Source organism: Mirounga leonina, unplaced genomic scaffold (genome assembly GCF_011800145.1).
Source record: "Mirounga leonina isolate KUSES-001 unplaced genomic scaffold, KU_Mleo_1.0 Mir_169, whole genome shotgun sequence".
Lineage (NCBI taxonomy): Eukaryota > Metazoa > Chordata > Mammalia > Carnivora > Phocidae > Mirounga > Mirounga leonina.
Genome location: NW_023270431.1, coordinates 20816922 through 20835061, shown reverse-complemented (window position 1 = coordinate 20835061; position 18140 = coordinate 20816922). Strand labels below are relative to the sequence as shown.

Below are 18140 nucleotides of genomic sequence, written 5' to 3'. Positions count from 1 at the left end.
TATCCTGGATTACCAGATATTAGTCTGAAGATTTGAAAACATCAGTTTGTTTTATTCCATTCCATATTTTTTTAGCAGCTAATACTTTCAAGGAGCTCAAAAATTAAATAAAAATATAACAAAAAGGAAAGAGTATGAAAAGTATTCCTTCTACCCTTGTTCCCAGTCCTATCTATTCTACCTTCTCCATAAAGACAAATCATGTAGACTAGATGCTACTTTTTTACAAATACAAGCTCATTAAACATACCTATTGAAATAATCTTCCATTAAATATTTGCTCATTTCAATTGTCTATTGTGTTTGTCTGTTATCTATATGTCCTGCTTGCCTTGTCTTTTCTGAAAATATAGAATGACTGAAGAGAGAGTTTATCCATTAACTAATTTGGTCACTCCAAATCAGGTCTGGTGATATAATTTCCTCTGAAAAGTGGAGACAAAGCGATTAATAAATTAAAACCTTACCCATAAATCCTCCACTGGCAATGCTCACATATTCTTTGTTTTTCTGTAAAAAAACCAGAACTTAAGTTATTCCAAAATGCAATTTAATTAAAACCTCTCATAGTTCTATAAACATTAACAAATGTAATATAAAGCTATACATTAGATTTCTGGACTTTTTCTTTTCTTTGACATTTTGGAAGCTGACAAAAAGATATACATAAATTTACCTTATACATTGTAAGGTCTGTGTTTGGGTGGAAAGAAGGGGACAACTTCATAGCTACTAACAATATTATGATTTTATTTATATTATAGTTCCAATAATATAATAAAGAGTCAAACCCAAACCAGTAAAATTATATTTTTGGATATAATTAGAGTAGTTTTTAAAAGCTTTCAAAATATGTTGTGTCCTTCATAAAAAATATAAAAACAAATATTAGAGCTAATTATGAGTAAGAAATAACAGCATGTTACCATTTTACAAACTACTACAAAAATTAATGGATCTAATAAACAATGGCAAAGAAAGAATGAGACATAAAGAAGAGAGATATCGGGGCACCTGGGTGGCTCAGTCAGTTAAGCGTCTGCCTTCAGCTCAGGTCATGATCCCAGGGTCCTGGGATAGAGCCCCACATCAGGCTCCCTGCTCAGCGGGGAGTCTGCTTCTTGCTCTCCCTCTGCTCCTCTCCCTGCTTGTGCTCTCTCTCTCTCAAATAAATAAAATCTTAAAAAAGAGAGAGGGGCTTAGTTGTTAAGCATCCACTTTTGGCTCGGGTCGTGATCCCAGGGTCCTGGGATCGAGCCTGCATCAGGCTCCCTGCTCAGTGGGAAGCCTGCTTCTCCCTCTCCCACTCCCCCTGCTTGTGTTCCCTCTCTTGCTGTCTCTCTGTCAAATAAAAAAAAAAAAGAGAGAGAGAGAGAGAGGTATCTGGGTATGTACCTCCTGATGAAAGCTCACACCACCCAGGACTTCCTGTCCCCCACCAAGTCTCTAGATCTAACTACCAACTTAGAGGAAATACCAGGGACAGAACCTGATAAACAACACAATGTGAATGCAATCAGCAAAATTAGAATGTGGGAAACTCTCTATAAAAAGTAACCAGTTTTTCTAACGAATCAGCAAGGAAAAAAATTAGGAAAGGGAAATTATAAATTAAAAGAGACTTCAAAGATGTCAACCAAGTGCAACATCTTGTTTTGGGTCCTGGGAAAACCAGGGAAACCTTAACAATAGTTAGATTTTTTATAATAAAGTGTAATAATGATAATGTGGTTATGTCATTATAAAGAGTTTATAGGGTTCAATTCCACCTACTTTTGAATTTGTTTGAAATTTTCCATGATAAAAGTTAGGGAAAAAATTTCTATAACCACATCAAGAACTTGAGTTATAAAAAGAAAGTTCACAGTATTTCAAATTCTTGCCATGTGACAGGCCTTACAATATATAGTTTATACCAGAGAATTTTTAAAATAGGCCAATTAAATTTATAAGTAAAATGAGTCTCAGTTGCTATTTTTGTTTTTCTGTAAATTTCTAAAGATTTCTCCTTTAATAAGGTATAAAATTATCTTAAAATCCCCTTTCCCCAAATACCTTGGTTCCTTCTCTGATTTTGTCTTTCAAGGATTCTTTCCCTTAGACTTATTTTCTCAAATCAAATTCCCAGTAAAATACAGCATGAACAGAAAAGGATCCAACTTGAGTGGCTAGTCCAACACCATGCCCATGGTCTTCCTGATTCCATAGTTCAGGGTCATAAAAAATGAAGACTTTAATGTATAAACTATCAAAGAATAATCTAATAAACAACTGTTTTTGTAAAGAAAGAGCCATCACTGAGTGAAGCTTTGTAGAGAAGATAGAGGAACAGGTTGTATAAAATCACTAATACAAATTAGCTGTGCTGAAGACAACATCCGAACACAAAAAGGAAAGGTGGCTAAGTGCATTGAATATACATGTATATTCTATTTCAAAGTAAAGAGATTAAAATGAAATATGTCATTCCTGCAAAAAATACAGACATAAAGAGCAATACAACATAATAATCCAGAAATAGATCCTGATGCACTGAGGAATTCAGTGTATTAGAAAGGTGGAATTTCAAATTGATAGCACAACTGGGTAGCTATCTGGAAAAAAAAATTTTTTTTTTTATTCCTACCCCATTTATTATACAAAAATAAATTCCAGATAGTTCAAGATCTAAATATAAAAAATAAATCACATAAGCATGTAAGCATGTAAGAAAAATCTCGAGAAGTCCTTTCTTAGGAAGACACAAAACCTATAAAGAAAAACTATGTATAAATTTGACAATGTAGATAACAGTACAAAATTACCTATAACTTCTTAAAGGTGATAGCAATAACCACCAAGCAAAACTGAAAAACTTTGTCAGCATACCTGTAAAAAGTGTGCCAGGACCATGTTCATATACATGTCTTCTTCCTCTCTACCGCTGCCCATAAAACAGAGGTGCTCCCCACCAGCAATGGAGCCGGACTCGATGGACTGCTTCTGTGCTTCCAGCAAAGATTTTACTGATTGTGCAAACTCAGATGGATTCTGGAGCATCTAGACAATTTTTTAAAAACTAAAAATGTGGCAAAATGGTATTGGACATACATTTCCAAATCTGAAATACTCTTCCAGGAAAAAAAATTTAAATAGCTACCATAAAAACAAAGGAATAAAGGCTCTTATAAACAAAATTGCTGGGATAAGAGAAAAGAAATGTATATAAATGTACCCATAATACACTAGAACAAAAGTTGAAGATTCACAGAAAGATTAAATATGCATAGAAAGTATTCTAAGAAAAAAATGTTTTGTTGTTTCTTAAACAAGCTATGGTGTCATTAGGTATCATGACAAGAAGTTTAACACTGAGTAGAAGGGTCCATAAGTAAAAACAATACATTAAAACAAGGTATATTTTTTAGTTTCCACTTATATGGCAAACAATATATTTTTTAGAAGACAGAAATAGGAGAAGCCATTTTTATCAGCACTACTCCAGGTACTAGAGATAAAAGGATGAAAAATGTTAATTTCTTTCCCTCAAGGAAACAGATATGCCAATAACTACAAAAATCTGTTAAAACTCTTATAATAGGGCTACATAAAAAGCATAGTGAAAATCCAACAGAAAAATGGACAAAGAAAAGCAATTCGTAAATCAAAATACAAATAAACAGTACACTTACAAAAAGATGCTCAACATCACTTATAATTACCACTGTTTTTCACCCATCATTCTTGTAAAATAAAAAATAATTGGCAATGTGCTATATAATGCAACAGTATGAAACACTCTTATCTACAGCAAAGTGTAAGCTGGTTCTGTCTCTTTAAAGGATAATAAGGCATTTCTAGTAATGTTTTACATACTCACATCCTTCAAACCAATGGTTCTACTTTTAGAAGCCTCTTTTACAGAAATATTTGCACAAGTTCACAAAACTTGTATAAGGATCTAACTGCAGCATTGTTTACTACAAGAAAAGTGAAAATAACCCAAATGTACATCAACTGGGCAATAAATTATGGTGTATCTGTACCATGGTTCACTATACAGTCATTGCCTGGCTGGCTCAGTCAGAGCATGCAACTCTTAATCGTGGGGTCGGGAATTTGAGCCCCATGTTGGGCGTAGAGTAAAAATAAATACATAGATAAAATGTGGGGATACTAAAAAAGAGAATGTACTTAAAAGGAAAGATCTCTAAGAAACAGTTTGCTGAAAAAGCGAGTGAACTGTTAAGTGAAAAATTTAGTGAAAAAAGTAAACAAGAAATACATAACTATACATTAAAAGGTCTGGAAGATTAAACAAGCTGGTAATAACTCTGGAGATACTCTTTTGAGTTTTTGAAGAAAAAAATCAAATATTCATGAATCACTTGAGCAAATTTTTAAATAAGCATAAAAGAAGGACCATCTAACCCCCCCTAGACAAGTCAAGAATGAGAAAGGCTCAGGGTTCACTTTCAGGATGCAAACAAGCTTCATCACCTTCCTTACTTAAAACACCCAAAACTGTCTGAGTTTTACGTAAGTTTTACGTAAGTTTCCTCTCAACACCACCTAAACCCCTCAGTATCACCTTCTCAGGCCTCAGCGTCACCTTTTTCAGATGAGATGGGAAGAAGGGCAGATCACACAGTCAGCAAAAAGGGTTACACTCTTTCTGTCTTCACCATCCATGAGACTCTTATAACCCAGAATGGTTTAAATGATGTCTATCCCACTCTAAGTATTTTTGACAATATTTAATTATTTACTTCATCTACTCTTTTAATTAAAGTGACCCTTAGATAGCAATTTTAACAAGTGAGCACTGATATGCCAGATACTACTCTGATTAAATATTAGTTTATTACATGCATAAGTACTCATGATTTAAAAAAGGCTTATAGTAAAAAGTTTTAAAACAATTACTCAATTATAGTAAGAGCTTATATTTATAGAGTACTTACTAGATGCAAGGCACTATGCTAAGTGCTACATCAGACAACTCACAGTAAGAAGTTTAGAATTTACTGACATAACAATGGTAGGCAATAGTAAGCCACAGTTAACTGTTTGCATCTATCCTTTATCATACTTAAAGAGTGTCCTGGTGAAAAGGAAACCTGAAAACAATACTTTTGTTATAAGGGCAGAGACCCCTCCTTAAGCAGAAAGAAAATGTACCAATCTGGTACATGTATATTTATTTATGAACTAAAGAAAAAAAAAACCTTTTTATTCTCTTACTTTATAAAAAATTTTAACTAGCATTTATACTAACCAGATCTGAATCTAAGTGGAAAGCAGTTGATAAATGCCCAGCATTATACTGTTCTGCAGGACGGCAATCCACCACAAAGAACCGGACTCCTTCCTAAGAGGAAAACAACATCTGAGATACTGGAATTTGCCATGAGGGTCACATTTCACACAATATAATGTTACAATTAGCCAAAGGAGAGGGAACAGATTTATTAAAAAAAAACAACAACAACAACAAAAAACAGATCTTACAGAATTAGGAGGACCAATTAGAAGAGATGCAAGAAAATAACCTCAAGATCTTAAATAACTATACTCATTTTCAACAGTTAAAACACTTTATATATACTGTTCTTGACTAGAAAGTCTTAAAATATGTAGCAGGAGAATGTCAGTTTGAGCTATAAAACTATGTTGGAATTTAAAATTTTAATGTGTATCATGTTAAATATATATTTAAAAACTACATAGTTATAAACACAGATCTAGATACAGTTACTATTTCTGCAAATGTCCACAAGTTGCCAGCAATTCAATTCATAGGAACTAAACATCTTGGGATGAGAGGAAGTTCTGCAATGCCAGTCTGAGCTGAAGAAATTCACATGAGGATCTTTAAACTGGGTTACAGCTTTTCATTTGTTTTTTTAATACTAGTTCTAATAAGGGGCACCTGGGTGGCTCAGTCAGTTAAGCGTCTGCCTTCAGCTCAGGTCATGATCTCCGGGTCCTGGGATCGGGCCCCACGTCGGGCTCCTTGCTCAGCGGGGAGTCTGCTTCTCCCTCTGTCCCTCCCCAGCTCATGCTCACTTTCTCTCTCTCTCAAATAAATAAATAAAATCTTTAAAAAAAAAAAACAAAACAAAAAACTAGTTCTAATAAGAAAAAGATGTGAAATGTTTGTTTTAAAAATATTATAAAACACCTGTCTTTCCATGCCCATACTTCTTCCCTCCATCTTGGAAATACACCCCACCTTCCAAATACACATACCCATGTTAACTCTTCCACTACTAGTAATAAAGAACATATACTGAAAACACTGGCTCACTAGATTTTTATGAAGATAGCAGTAGACAGAAAATTATGGTATATCCTCAATTCTCCTTTGTTATATGCTCTATGGCATCAGACCACCTAATTCAATTAGCTGTATAATTACCCAGAATTTAACTATTAAATGCTAAATTCACCATTTTAAGTACTTTATACAATACTCAGTTGTTTTGTTAAAAAATGAAATAAGATTTGGCAATTTACAAAAATAGTTGTCAAGAATAATTATTGACAACTAAAATAAAACACAAGCTGGCAACACATTAATCATTCAAAAAAGCAACAGCTACATTGTTGCAGTAAATTAATTTTGTGGGAATCCACAAACAGGGAGGAAATGTTGGTTCCTTGCATTTAAAAGGGGCATTCCTCTGACAACTGTGGGTTTTCTTTATTTACCCCTTGAAGCTGATTTGCTTGAAGGATCTCTGACACCGAGATGGCCAGACAAAGAGCCTGACTCAGATCTGCATCATCATCCTTGATTCCCAACAAAGTACTACCAAATAGATGGTGATTATCCTGTTTGAAGAGAAATTTTTAAAACATCACAAAGAAAAACAAAATTAATCTTTCTTCCAAAAAATATTCTTAATAAACCATGATGAAAGGTAAAATAATTACATAACACTCTTGAGTCATGTGACTTTTAAAACTTAGTATTATATCATCTCAAATATTGCAGGCCAAAGGCGACAAAAAGGCTATATACAAAGTCCTTGTCACAGTTCACACAAGGTAAGACTGTGAAAAAATAAAACATTCTACACAGCTATTTTCTATATCACCTGTAGTTAAATATTAAACTTTAAAAATGGTTATAACTTTTCATATTTTAAAATAAAAACAAAAGGCAAAAATTATGTAATACAGTGATCTACAGCCTGATTTAATTAGCAACTGCTAGTGCAGATTATTTACTATGTCTGAAGAATAAAAGCTGTTCCTCTTAAAAGACTGAAAGACTTCTTTTTCATCCAGCATCCTAAACCACAACCCCATCATCTGACTTGTTTGACATTGTTAGGAACTGAGGTGGTCTACATAAGGCAATTATTAAAATAGCTGAAATTAGTCCCTAGAAATGAATCTTTTTAATTAATTAGTTTCAGGGGAAATGTTTTTAAAAAGTTTCTCGTCTGCCTTCTGAAACGTATTACACTGAACATAATTTAACCTCATCTTGATGTTTCAGTGACATGACCACCAACGAGCAATCATTATGGTAGAACACCTAAAAAAAAAAGACTATAATGCTCTCACGGGCACCTGAGGTCACAGACAAACCCATTTACTTTATAAATGGTACTTCTGTGCCTCCTCCACTATTAGCTTTTGCTTCTCGGAGTTTTACTTTCTAGGAACTCACACCACTCATGTTTCTAATCTGGTGTCCTTTCACTTGAAAGCACTTGAGAAAGGTTCTAAGTCTCTGTGCAGCTAAGGGACCCTTTTTTGTTCATGAGACAGCTCTGCATCACTAAAATTGCACAAAGCTGAACTCCAGATAAAGGAGGCATAATTATACATCCTCCATCAGATTTTTGAAATTTTTAAAGTCAAGAAAGCACTAACTTCAGAAATATCTCAATTTTCTCATGATCAGAAGTAACTAATAGAGTAGAAATGAAATAGTTCCTAGCATATCTGTATACTATCTTTTTAAATTTGTCTGTTCCTCTAGTAGGGAGAGTATTTACAGTGAAAAATCACATAAAACTGCAACACATAAAAAGAAAGAAAAGAGTGACAACCTAGAGTATTTTAACTTAAGTAGACACAACGTAAACCATAAAACAATGTACAAAATGTGAAATACTGAAGCTGGTTATTTCTTGTCTTCTACCTTCCTGAAAGAAGCTGGTGTTTTACTGCAGTAATACTGAGCCAGAGAGAAGAGATCTTCTATATCTTCTAGATTCAAACTGGATGGAGTATTTTCCAAGAACTCTGAAAAAAGATTATAGATATGAGAACATTTTTAAAATTGTGATGAATACAATCATGAACATTATTTACATATCAAAGCTGGAGTATCTTCAACATAATAAAAACTACATAAATGGAATCTTAACAGCAATGCCTTTAAAACTGTTTGAGGAGAAGCAGAGTTCCCCAAAAGAGCTGAAACTGGTAATGCAATTCTGCTGTTAGTGTAAGATAGGTTCAGGCAATCAAATCAAATTCATTAGCCTTGATGGCAGTACTGTGATTTATTTAACAAACACATGTTAAGTGCCAGGGGCCCTGGAGTTCCTGACCTAAGGAACTCTGTCTTGGTGAGAAATGTAAAAATAAATCATTGTAATGTAGCAAGATAAAACACCACAATACAAACAGTACAAGGTGGCAGGCAATATAGAGAAGAAGTAACTTAATCTCTCTGAGTGCTAGAATGGGGAGAACCCAAAAGAACCAAACTTCCACAATGGAAATAATTATGAAATCTGAGTATGCAAAGGTAAATTAAGGAAAAAGGAAGAAGGAAAGAGGGGAGAGAGAGGAGGGCATTTGATACGAACAATGAAACCAAAGTAACAGTATATGAAAAGGAATTGAAAGAGTGAAAAAACATGGAAGAAATGAACAAGGATGCAAAATGGAAAGAAAATAGTCTCCAAGATTTGCAAAAAAAAAAAAAAAAGATTTGCACCTGCAGTGTGTATGAGTTGAATGAAACCTCAGAGTTCCGTAGACTAATCTCTTAAATTTATAGATGAAGAACCTGAGTTTTAGAAAATAAAGTGACTTGAAATATTTTCTCTACGTTAAGTGATACTTACGGATAACTTCTTCTTTGCTGCCTGACTCCTGTGCTAAAATAACTTCTCTGTAAAAAAGAAACAAATGGATTTGAGTTAAATATTAACAGAGCACCCTGAGAATAGAAAGGAGAAAAATCTAAGCAACTTGATACTTACTTTGTATTAACAAGGATTATTAACATTAAGAAATAAATAAAAAATGGATCTGCTTGTTGTAGATATCCATCCCACATTGCCTGAGTGACTTCAATGGAACAGTAACATGCAAAAAGGCTTCCAAGCTGTAATCAGGAAATGAAATGAGACATAAACCACTGGAAATGACCTGTTCTTTTAAAAGTATGAAAGCATATGTGTAAGTAACATTACATCAAATTATCTGCACCTGATACTTAATGTGTAGCTTAATTTTACTGTATGTAATGCAAAGGCAGAATATGTGGATTCAAGGCACAATGAAGCCACTTATTATCTGTGTGACTTAAGGCACATTACTTAACCTCTAAAGCTTCCATTTCTACTTCTTAAAAAAAAAAAAAAAGAGGAATACTGCTACCCTTCTTCTACCACTGTTGGGAAGAGAGAGATAATTAACCTAGAGTAACTAAAGTAACTAGGACCTACCTGCCATAGCATAATAACTAATATAGCTACAACTATAAGGGTAACTAGCATAATTTTTATGGTACTTAACTTATAAGGTAACTGCAAGGATCAAACATGGTAACTTAAGAACATAGAGAAAAGTTTTAATGACAATATAATGGTGAATTGCTGCCAAAGCTTACTTGTCCATCATTTGAAATAGAAGAGACAAATTTATATCCCTCAATGTTTCAGGAGCTCTGTGGTTTTCTATTTCAAATAAAAGAGTTGTTTAAGTTTCTCTAGAGCCTGTGTTTTAAATTGCATAAGCTCAGTGATATTTTTAAAGTATTCAATTTTCATTAGATACAGAAACAATTCCATCTAGAGATTTAAATTTAAAACATTTTTAATGGCTAATGGGAACATATACATTAGTGCATATTTCAGTACTAAACTACTGTCACATATCCTTTATTAGCTATCACTTATTTTAAATATTCTCATAACAGGCTTCAAAGTTGACATTTTTCTCCCAGTTTATAGGTGAGGAAATAGACTGGTATTAAATAACCTTCCCAAGCTCACAGAGATGGTGAGTGGTGGTGTTTGCACTAGAAAAATGACCTGATATTCCACAGCCAGCTAACTGCCATTACACTTGACCATAAAGTTTTTAAAATATATAATGCTACTAATGTTTTTTGTTGTTTCAAAAATTACTATTACAAATAAGATTACTATTACAAATACCAAATATGTACATACAAACAATCACAATATATGATCATCAGTAACTCACGTAGCCAAACTACAGCTATCCCTGCATTGCTCACAGTTACAGCTCCTCAAGGTTTAGGAACTGGTTTTAACTGTTTCATCTCATGATTTAAAAAAAAAAAAAAAAAAAAAAAAGGACTCCATTCCATAGACATGATACTAGTAGCAAGAACAAACTGGGGCACTGACAGAACAGTTGTTTTAGTACTTAGTTAAAATCTGCTACCAGCACTGAGGACTAATTCAGAGATCTGGCAACAGAAATGGCAGAAGTGACAGGAGAGACCTCTGTTAGATATCAGAATGCTTAAGAGAAATAGTTTTCACTTCAACACAAATAAGTACATTGAATGGCAAAACATGTATCTCAGAGAAACCATAATTTTACAGGTATTTTATTATTTTAACTCAAAGCAACAAGATTGTGACTTAGAACTAAAGAGTAGGCTGCTGCAGTTTGAGATTTAATATGCCAGAGTTGAAACCAGTTAGAATTCTCTAAGTACCATTTCTTGATTGTTTACTTACCCCATCACCCTCCAAGATAGGTACTATTATTATTATTATTGCCATTTTACAGATAAAGAAATTGAGGCTCAGAGGCTAAGTGTCTTAAATCACATAGTTAATAAGTGGCAGAAAGGAATCCTTTCTGAAGAAAAGTTAGGTTAAGACATGATCAAGGAATATGTTTAATTTCTGAATATACATTCTTCCAGCACCCAATCACTGTTTAGAAAAATTGTCAAGTTAATCTAGAAGAGAGGTTCTCAAAGCGTAGTCTAAGGAGCCCTAGAAGTCCCCAAGAGTATTTACAGGGGAGTCCATGAAGTCAGAACTGTTTTCATAATGATATATAAACTTTAATTGCCTTTTTCATACTCATTTTCTCACAAATGAACAATACTTTTCTGAACGCTACATGAACTGTAGTATCATCACAGATTGAATAAAGCAGCAGATATGAGAATCTACCTATCTGTGATCTAGACAAATACTGAGATTCACAAAAATATAGAACAACGTCACTATTCTCACTAATTTTCTTTTGGAAAATACAGTTATTTTGCATTAGAAATATAGGCCATTTATGTTAACATGTAATAGATTTACCACTACTTCTAAATGAATATTTTAAATTTCTTAGTTTTAATTTCTAACCAACATAATGGATCCTAAATAGATACTGAGTATAAGAGGTCCTGACACCAAAAGGTCTGAAAACCACTGACCTAGAATAATAAAACTTCCCACTGAAAATATATAGAATAACAGAGCTGAGATGTACTTTATATTCTTTTAAACTGATCATTTGACAATCTTAAGACATTTTCCTTATGATTAGGTATCAATTTTTATACACACCATCAACAATTGAATCACACAAAGTTCTAAAGTGAACTGATCCTTATCACATATTTACATACATTACATGCATTTTTTGCACATATTATATACAGCTATCTCAAATATATTATATATAGCACATATACAGGTAATATATGTGAGATATATGTAAAACAACCAAAGGCTAAACTTCATTTTAAATAATCTGAACATAGGCAAGAGCTAAAAAACCAATTTTTGAAGTGCCAAAAATTTTACTCCTTTGGTTTAAGTAATAATGGTCTATAATTTAGTATATTTATTTCTCTTCCTTGGGAAAAGAAAAAACCTAACTATAGTTTAATAGAAAGCTATTTTTCATTAAGTGTTCCTACTTTCACTTTATTACCCAGTTGAGTGCATAGGAGTCTGGAGTAATTTTCTTTGTATCAAGAAAAGAACAAAGCTCAGGCTCGTGATATTGGATGAGTAATCGGAAAAGATGAAATGGTCTTCCCTTCAGAGAACAATCCCTAAAAGAAAGAAAGGCAAGGTTTTTGCATTAATGGGTCAGAAATGGTCATACTAGTAACCAGTCCTCCTGCAATACCCACTTCTTCCCCCACACCCCCAAAACACCTGAACTTCACAGCATTCATAACAAAGCCTATCTGATACAATCCGGTTCAGAACACCTATTATACTCGACTTGACAGAAAGTTTGTAGAAACAGTAGGTCTACAGCCAACTCTAGGGAGATTCTCTCCAGGTAAACCCAGGTAGCACTCAAACAAAAGGACTGCAGGGACCACTGAAAACAGCAGGACCATTTAGGTTATTTTGATAAGTTCTGGATCCCAAAAGGATATCTACAGAGTTCCAAAGAAGTCCAGCCCTCTTCTTCCCTACCAAATAAGAGGAAACTTAGGAAGGCTTCTGGTTAGCTCCACAGTTGACATATTCAAGTAGGAATGTCCTTTAACAAAGGTAAAAGTGTGAAATGGCCACAGGTGAACAAAATACTGGACCAGAGCCTTAGAAGCTGTTGAAATGGCCTGGGTACTAGTGCTCAGAATGAATTCCAAGAGGTACAAAACACTTTATGAAGCAAGTGTACTATTTCTTTTCTTCTTCCCTTGTATCTAATGAATCAATAAAAACGTAAACAGCTCCAAGTACAGGCCATCTCAATAAAAGTATTTATTGAGAAAATATCATGTGCCAGACACTGTAACAGGCACTCTACAAGGTTATCTAATTTTATCTTTACAAGCAACCCTATGAAATAGTTACTATTTTTTCCCTCATTTTACAGATGAGAAAACTGAGGCTTAGCTGTGGGCAAGTAGCTCACCCAAGATCACAGAAGTCAGTTAAGACCTCTACACAGAAACTGCATTAAATGACCATGCCATACTACACTTCACTATATATAATTTGGTATTTCGACAAGTGGTATTTTGGTATGGGTAGAGTCTCTAAAAAAACAAATTGTAAAGCAACTGAAATGAAGTAAAACGCTTCATGTGAAAAAGCTAATGAAATGAATGTCACAATTTTGACATAAAAGCACTCTGATAAAGAATGCTGGCAAATGCTCTTTAAGTGGGAATACTGAAAAATTCCCACATTCATCTCAGAGATGAATGCCAGGATTTGGAATGAACCTCTATCTACCATTTTTTTGATACTGTAAATGACAGGATGTTTTGTAGAGAAAGCCCTAGGTTGTTAATTCAGATGCCCAGAGACAGAACCGGATTCAAACTGGCAAGATTACCTCCTCCTCAGAAGAACTGTATTAGTTAAAGCACAGGTGACCATCCACACTTAGGTTCAAATCTTGACTCAAACATACACCAGAAGTGTAATCCTGAGTAGGTCTTTAATCTCTCTTTGCCTCAGTTTTTGTAGTTGTAAATCAGGGATAACTACCCTTCAGTGGCCATTGTTTAAATGAGAAAACACACAAAGCACCTGCATTTAGTATAATGTGTTGTCACAGAAAGCAGTAAAAAAATGGTAGTCATTTAACTACCAAGCTCCAGAATAGTAGATCTCTACTTTGGCTACATATTGCAGTCAGTTAAGAAGCTCTGAAAAAACAATGATGCCTGGGTGCCCTGCTCAGAGATTTGATAATCAGGTACACAAACAGGCCGCAGGATTTTTCAGAGCTCCCTCAATGATTCCAATGTGCATCCACAGTTCACTGTATGGCCAAACCACTGGTCTAGGTTATGTCAAAAGTTCCTTTTGGTTCTGAAATCCTGACTACCTGATCCACAGCACTGGGAAATACAAGAATTCTCTCTGGCCTCATGAGTGCAGTCCCTGTACTCCCTTCCCCAGCCTCCCTGCACCCCCCCCCCCACTACAACTATCTAAACATCTACCTATCTATTCTCAGCCTAAGCGTCACTTGCCCAAAAAAGCCATCTCTGACCTCCAGGGCAAATTAGGTCACCCTCAGTAAATATTCCAATAGCATTCTAGGGGCACCTGGGTGGCTCAGTTAAGTGTCCAACTCTTGATTTAGGCTCATGTCATGATCTCAGGGTTGTTGAGATTAAGCCCTGTGTCAGACTCCACGCTGGGCGTGGAACCTGCTTAAGATTCTCTCCCTCTCCTTCTGCCCCTCCCACCGAAAAAAAGTAATTCCCATAGCATTCTATATTTCATCTTCCTAACACTCAGCACACTTCTAATTACCTGTTCAATGCCTGCATATCCAAGATACACTCCAAGCTGTAATACCAGCACTTCACTTAAGGAAGCACTCTAAAAATTTTACATTCCATATAGACATTATAATGTTATTTTTATTTTATAAGGAAAGAAATTAAAATAGGGATACTACGAAAAAATTGGCATAAACTCTACAAGCATAAATTCTTAACTGAAGAATCCTTTAAAAAATGTCTATAACCACAAAAATAAAGTCAAATAACCATTAAGACTCAAACAACCCTAAAAATTATTTGAACCTCTTACTTTACCACCAAAGTAAATCTAACAACTTTAGTTCAAAGCAAACTAGACCTTTACTCATTTTTTAAACTATAATAACTAAATCGTATTTTACCTGGGAATGTACTTATTCATGATAGCATAAAAGCAGTTGTACAAATCGCTGCGTGGCAGTTGAAGATGCACCAACGGTTTCAGTAGATGTATCCAGCTAAGGGATGTGCTGTATTTAATATTACGTGATTTACAGTAAAAGGTAATTACAGATTCAATATCCAAAAGTAATTCTGTTGCCTTCTCTTCTGGCACTGAAAGCTGTTCTAGAAAAGAAGTGTCAAAATTAAGTTGCCAAGGGCCTGTTAGAAACTCCATTATTGCACATAACACTTGTTTACAAACATATGATACTATCTTAATATATTTGGAGCATGAAAAGGACAAAATAAAACTACATGAAAGCACATGTTTCCTTATCCTTATCCAATATTTACTAGCTAGTTGATATTTACTAACTCAATAATACTTAACCTATATATATATGTTAAACAAAGAATGGATAATCTGAAGTAGAAAGGTAGGAAAGATAGGCTTAACCCATATTCCTGGAAAGCAAAAAGGTTTTTTTCTAAACAACAGATTATCATCTACCCCATGATGGGCAGCTGCCGCTATAGCTTTGTCAGGGAAGGTGATTCATTCTCTACTACCAAATTCCCTCTCCTTTGCACACACCAGCAATAATGTTTCTGCTGTGGTTAGTACACAAAAGCTTATCTAATCAAACCTTAACTAAAATGTGATGAAAGAGCAACAGAAAGACACCAAAGACTGTAGATGAATTTAAAAATACAAACTAAATTCATTTAATCTTGAAAAAGACCTTGTCGAGTGATTGGAAATCTTTCACTCATGACTTACAATAGTTTTTTTATAGCAGATCATTACCTATGATGTATAGATAAACTTTTGGAACACAGACCCCTTTAATGTGGAGACTATATACAATCATACAGATCTTTACACAAAAAACAATTTTAAAACTGTAAAGGTACCTGAAGAACTGAACATATAATAAAAAAAAAAAAGACCCTAAAAATTGGACTCTCCTTCTTAAAAATACTAGACATTACTTCATAAGAATTTCAAAAGAGAAGTTCTAAAACTATTTATCAGCCCTTCACAAATACAACATATCCCAAATTATAACAAGATGATACTAATAGGGTAATAACTCCTTTACCTCAAAATATTATTTTCGAATTTTTCACTGTTTGAAAACAATTATTAAACTTACCAATAAACTCAAGACAATCTTTATGAATAGCATTCTGTTCTGGCAAGTCTAGAATACCATCCCATGATGCCAAACTATCACCTTTTCCTGCAACATTTAGAGCAATCTGGAAGAAAGATAAAAGCAACTAGCTTCATATGTCATTTCTCATTCTTGGAAAAAAACGCTGTAATAATGGAAAGTCCTGAATTTAGAAATAATAATGCATACTTCTAAGATTACAAAGTAATGTACTTATGCTCCACCAAATGTTGATCCCTTAAGTCAGATCACAATGAACACAATTATTTTAAATCTTCCTATATTAAATTTTACTACTTCATACCAATCTAGTGAATAGCATATATAAATTTATTTCAAGCAAACATCATCAATGCTATAGACTGAATGTTTGTGTCCCCCCACAAAATTCATTGTTGAAACCTAATCCCCAATATGATGTTATTTAGAGATGAGGCCTTTGGGAGGTGATTAGGTCATGAGGGTGGAGCCCTCATAATGGAATTAGTATCCTTATAAAAAAGACCCCAGAAGGAGCCCCTATCCCTTCAGACATGTGAGGACACATTAAGGATTCACTGTTTTTTTCAGTTTAATGGTATTATGGTTATTTTAAAAGTCTTTATCTTTTAGACTTTCATAGTAAAGTATTTTAGTGTTCTACCAAGGATTTACTTTAAAATAATCCAGTGGGTGGAGTAGGGAGGAAAAGATGGAGATGCTAATCAAACAAGATTTTCCAAATGTTAACAGTTAAAGGTAAGTGATAGGCCATGGGGGTTCATTATACAAGTCTCTACTTTTGTGTTTTCAATTTCTATAACAAAACATTCAGACTTCTATATACAGTTATAATTCCATTTGTTACATATATATGTGCAGAGAAGAAAAAATAAAAAGATATATACCAAGACATAATTACGTGTTTTACCTAGGTGATAGACAGCAGATGATTTTTATCTTATCCTATGCTTATATATTTTAACAAAGATGAGTATTTCTTTTGCAGTCATAACAAATCGTAATTTAAAATTTTTAAAAATGGTAATACACATGCACTGGAGAACAGCTGAAGAGGAAAATAAAGCAAAGTAAAATATCCTATAATTCCAACACCCAGAAAGACCTATGTCCCCTCCCCACCTTGTCTTTAACATAGCTGAGGTAATTCCAGCTGCTATAATAAATCTTATTTTACTCATTGGCTGCATTTTCCCATTTCATAAAACAATCTTCATAAACATCATTTCTAATAACTACAAAAGAAAAACACTGTCTTTTAAAACCTAAATTATTAAATAACCAAACATGACAGAAACACACATTTCAGTAAGTTGCACTATTCAATAAATTCTCTAGATGCAGCAAGCTCATAAGATGATAAAGTTTTCTGCAGCTTAAACAACTGAACATAAAAATCCTCAAATGTTATTCTTAAGTGATTAAGTTTTAGTTTCCAGTTACCTTCCAAACTTTGGCCCTCAGATCAGCAGGCAGTGGTCTCCCTTGAATTATATTTCTCAAAGTTTCAAGATCACAACCTCCTGCTTCCAGAGCTTCTTCAAGATCTTTTTCCCTAAAAAACAAGTCCTTAATAGATCAATTTTACTTCTTATTTTATAAGCATGGCCTGTCAAAGATTGTGTCTATGAAAAGAAGGTTCTCAGCAGCCAAAATGTTATGTCAAAGCATACACGGCATTTTATTTGCTTGAAAGGGAACCTCAGGTTTCATGCAATTGACTCTTATTTTGCATTTAGTTCTAACAAGATTAAAGAAATTTAAAAAGAGAAGACAGGGCAAGCAAGCTGACAGCACTGAAAAGTCACAATAATAGCAACTATTCGTGGTAATAGTAATGACTAACACTTTATATAGCACTATCTTTGTACCAGGTACTGTTTCAAACACTGTGCCTGTGTTTTTTTAATTCTCACAACAACCCTATGAAGTAACCACAATCATCACTGGCCCCAGTTTACATATGTAAAAGTTGAGGCAAAGAGGAGTTATACAGCTTATGATCACTTATCAAGTAAGTACTAGAGCCAAGATTCAAACTTTAACAATTGGGTTCCAGAATTTATGTTCTTAATATTATGTTCAATGGTGGCAAGGAGGAGAAA

General features: G+C 34.0%; 1 protein-coding gene across 3 annotated transcripts in view; it reads right to left on the bottom strand.

Annotated features, from left to right (window-relative positions):
* The window catches only part of TBC1D23 (TBC1 domain family member 23), a 54629-nt gene that overhangs the window by 15672 nt on the left and 20817 nt on the right, over positions 1–18140 (bottom strand). For all 3 annotated transcript variants that reach the window (XM_035015229.1, XM_035015227.1, XM_035015230.1), the window contains exons 2-12: positions 17479–17590; positions 16015–16120; positions 14836–15040; positions 12160–12283; positions 9216–9340; positions 9078–9124; positions 8141–8244; positions 6694–6816; positions 5258–5350; positions 2869–3039; positions 468–510 (exon numbers count right to left, since the gene is read on the bottom strand). In XM_035015229.1, the coding sequence (XP_034871120.1) occupies positions 468–510; positions 2869–3039; positions 5258–5350; positions 6694–6816; positions 8141–8244; positions 9078–9124; positions 9216–9340; positions 12160–12283; positions 14836–15040; positions 16015–16120; positions 17479–17590 (1253 nt within the window). The remainder of the gene's footprint in view (positions 1–467; positions 511–2868; positions 3040–5257; positions 5351–6693; positions 6817–8140; positions 8245–9077; positions 9125–9215; positions 9341–12159; positions 12284–14835; positions 15041–16014; positions 16121–17478; positions 17591–18140) is intronic.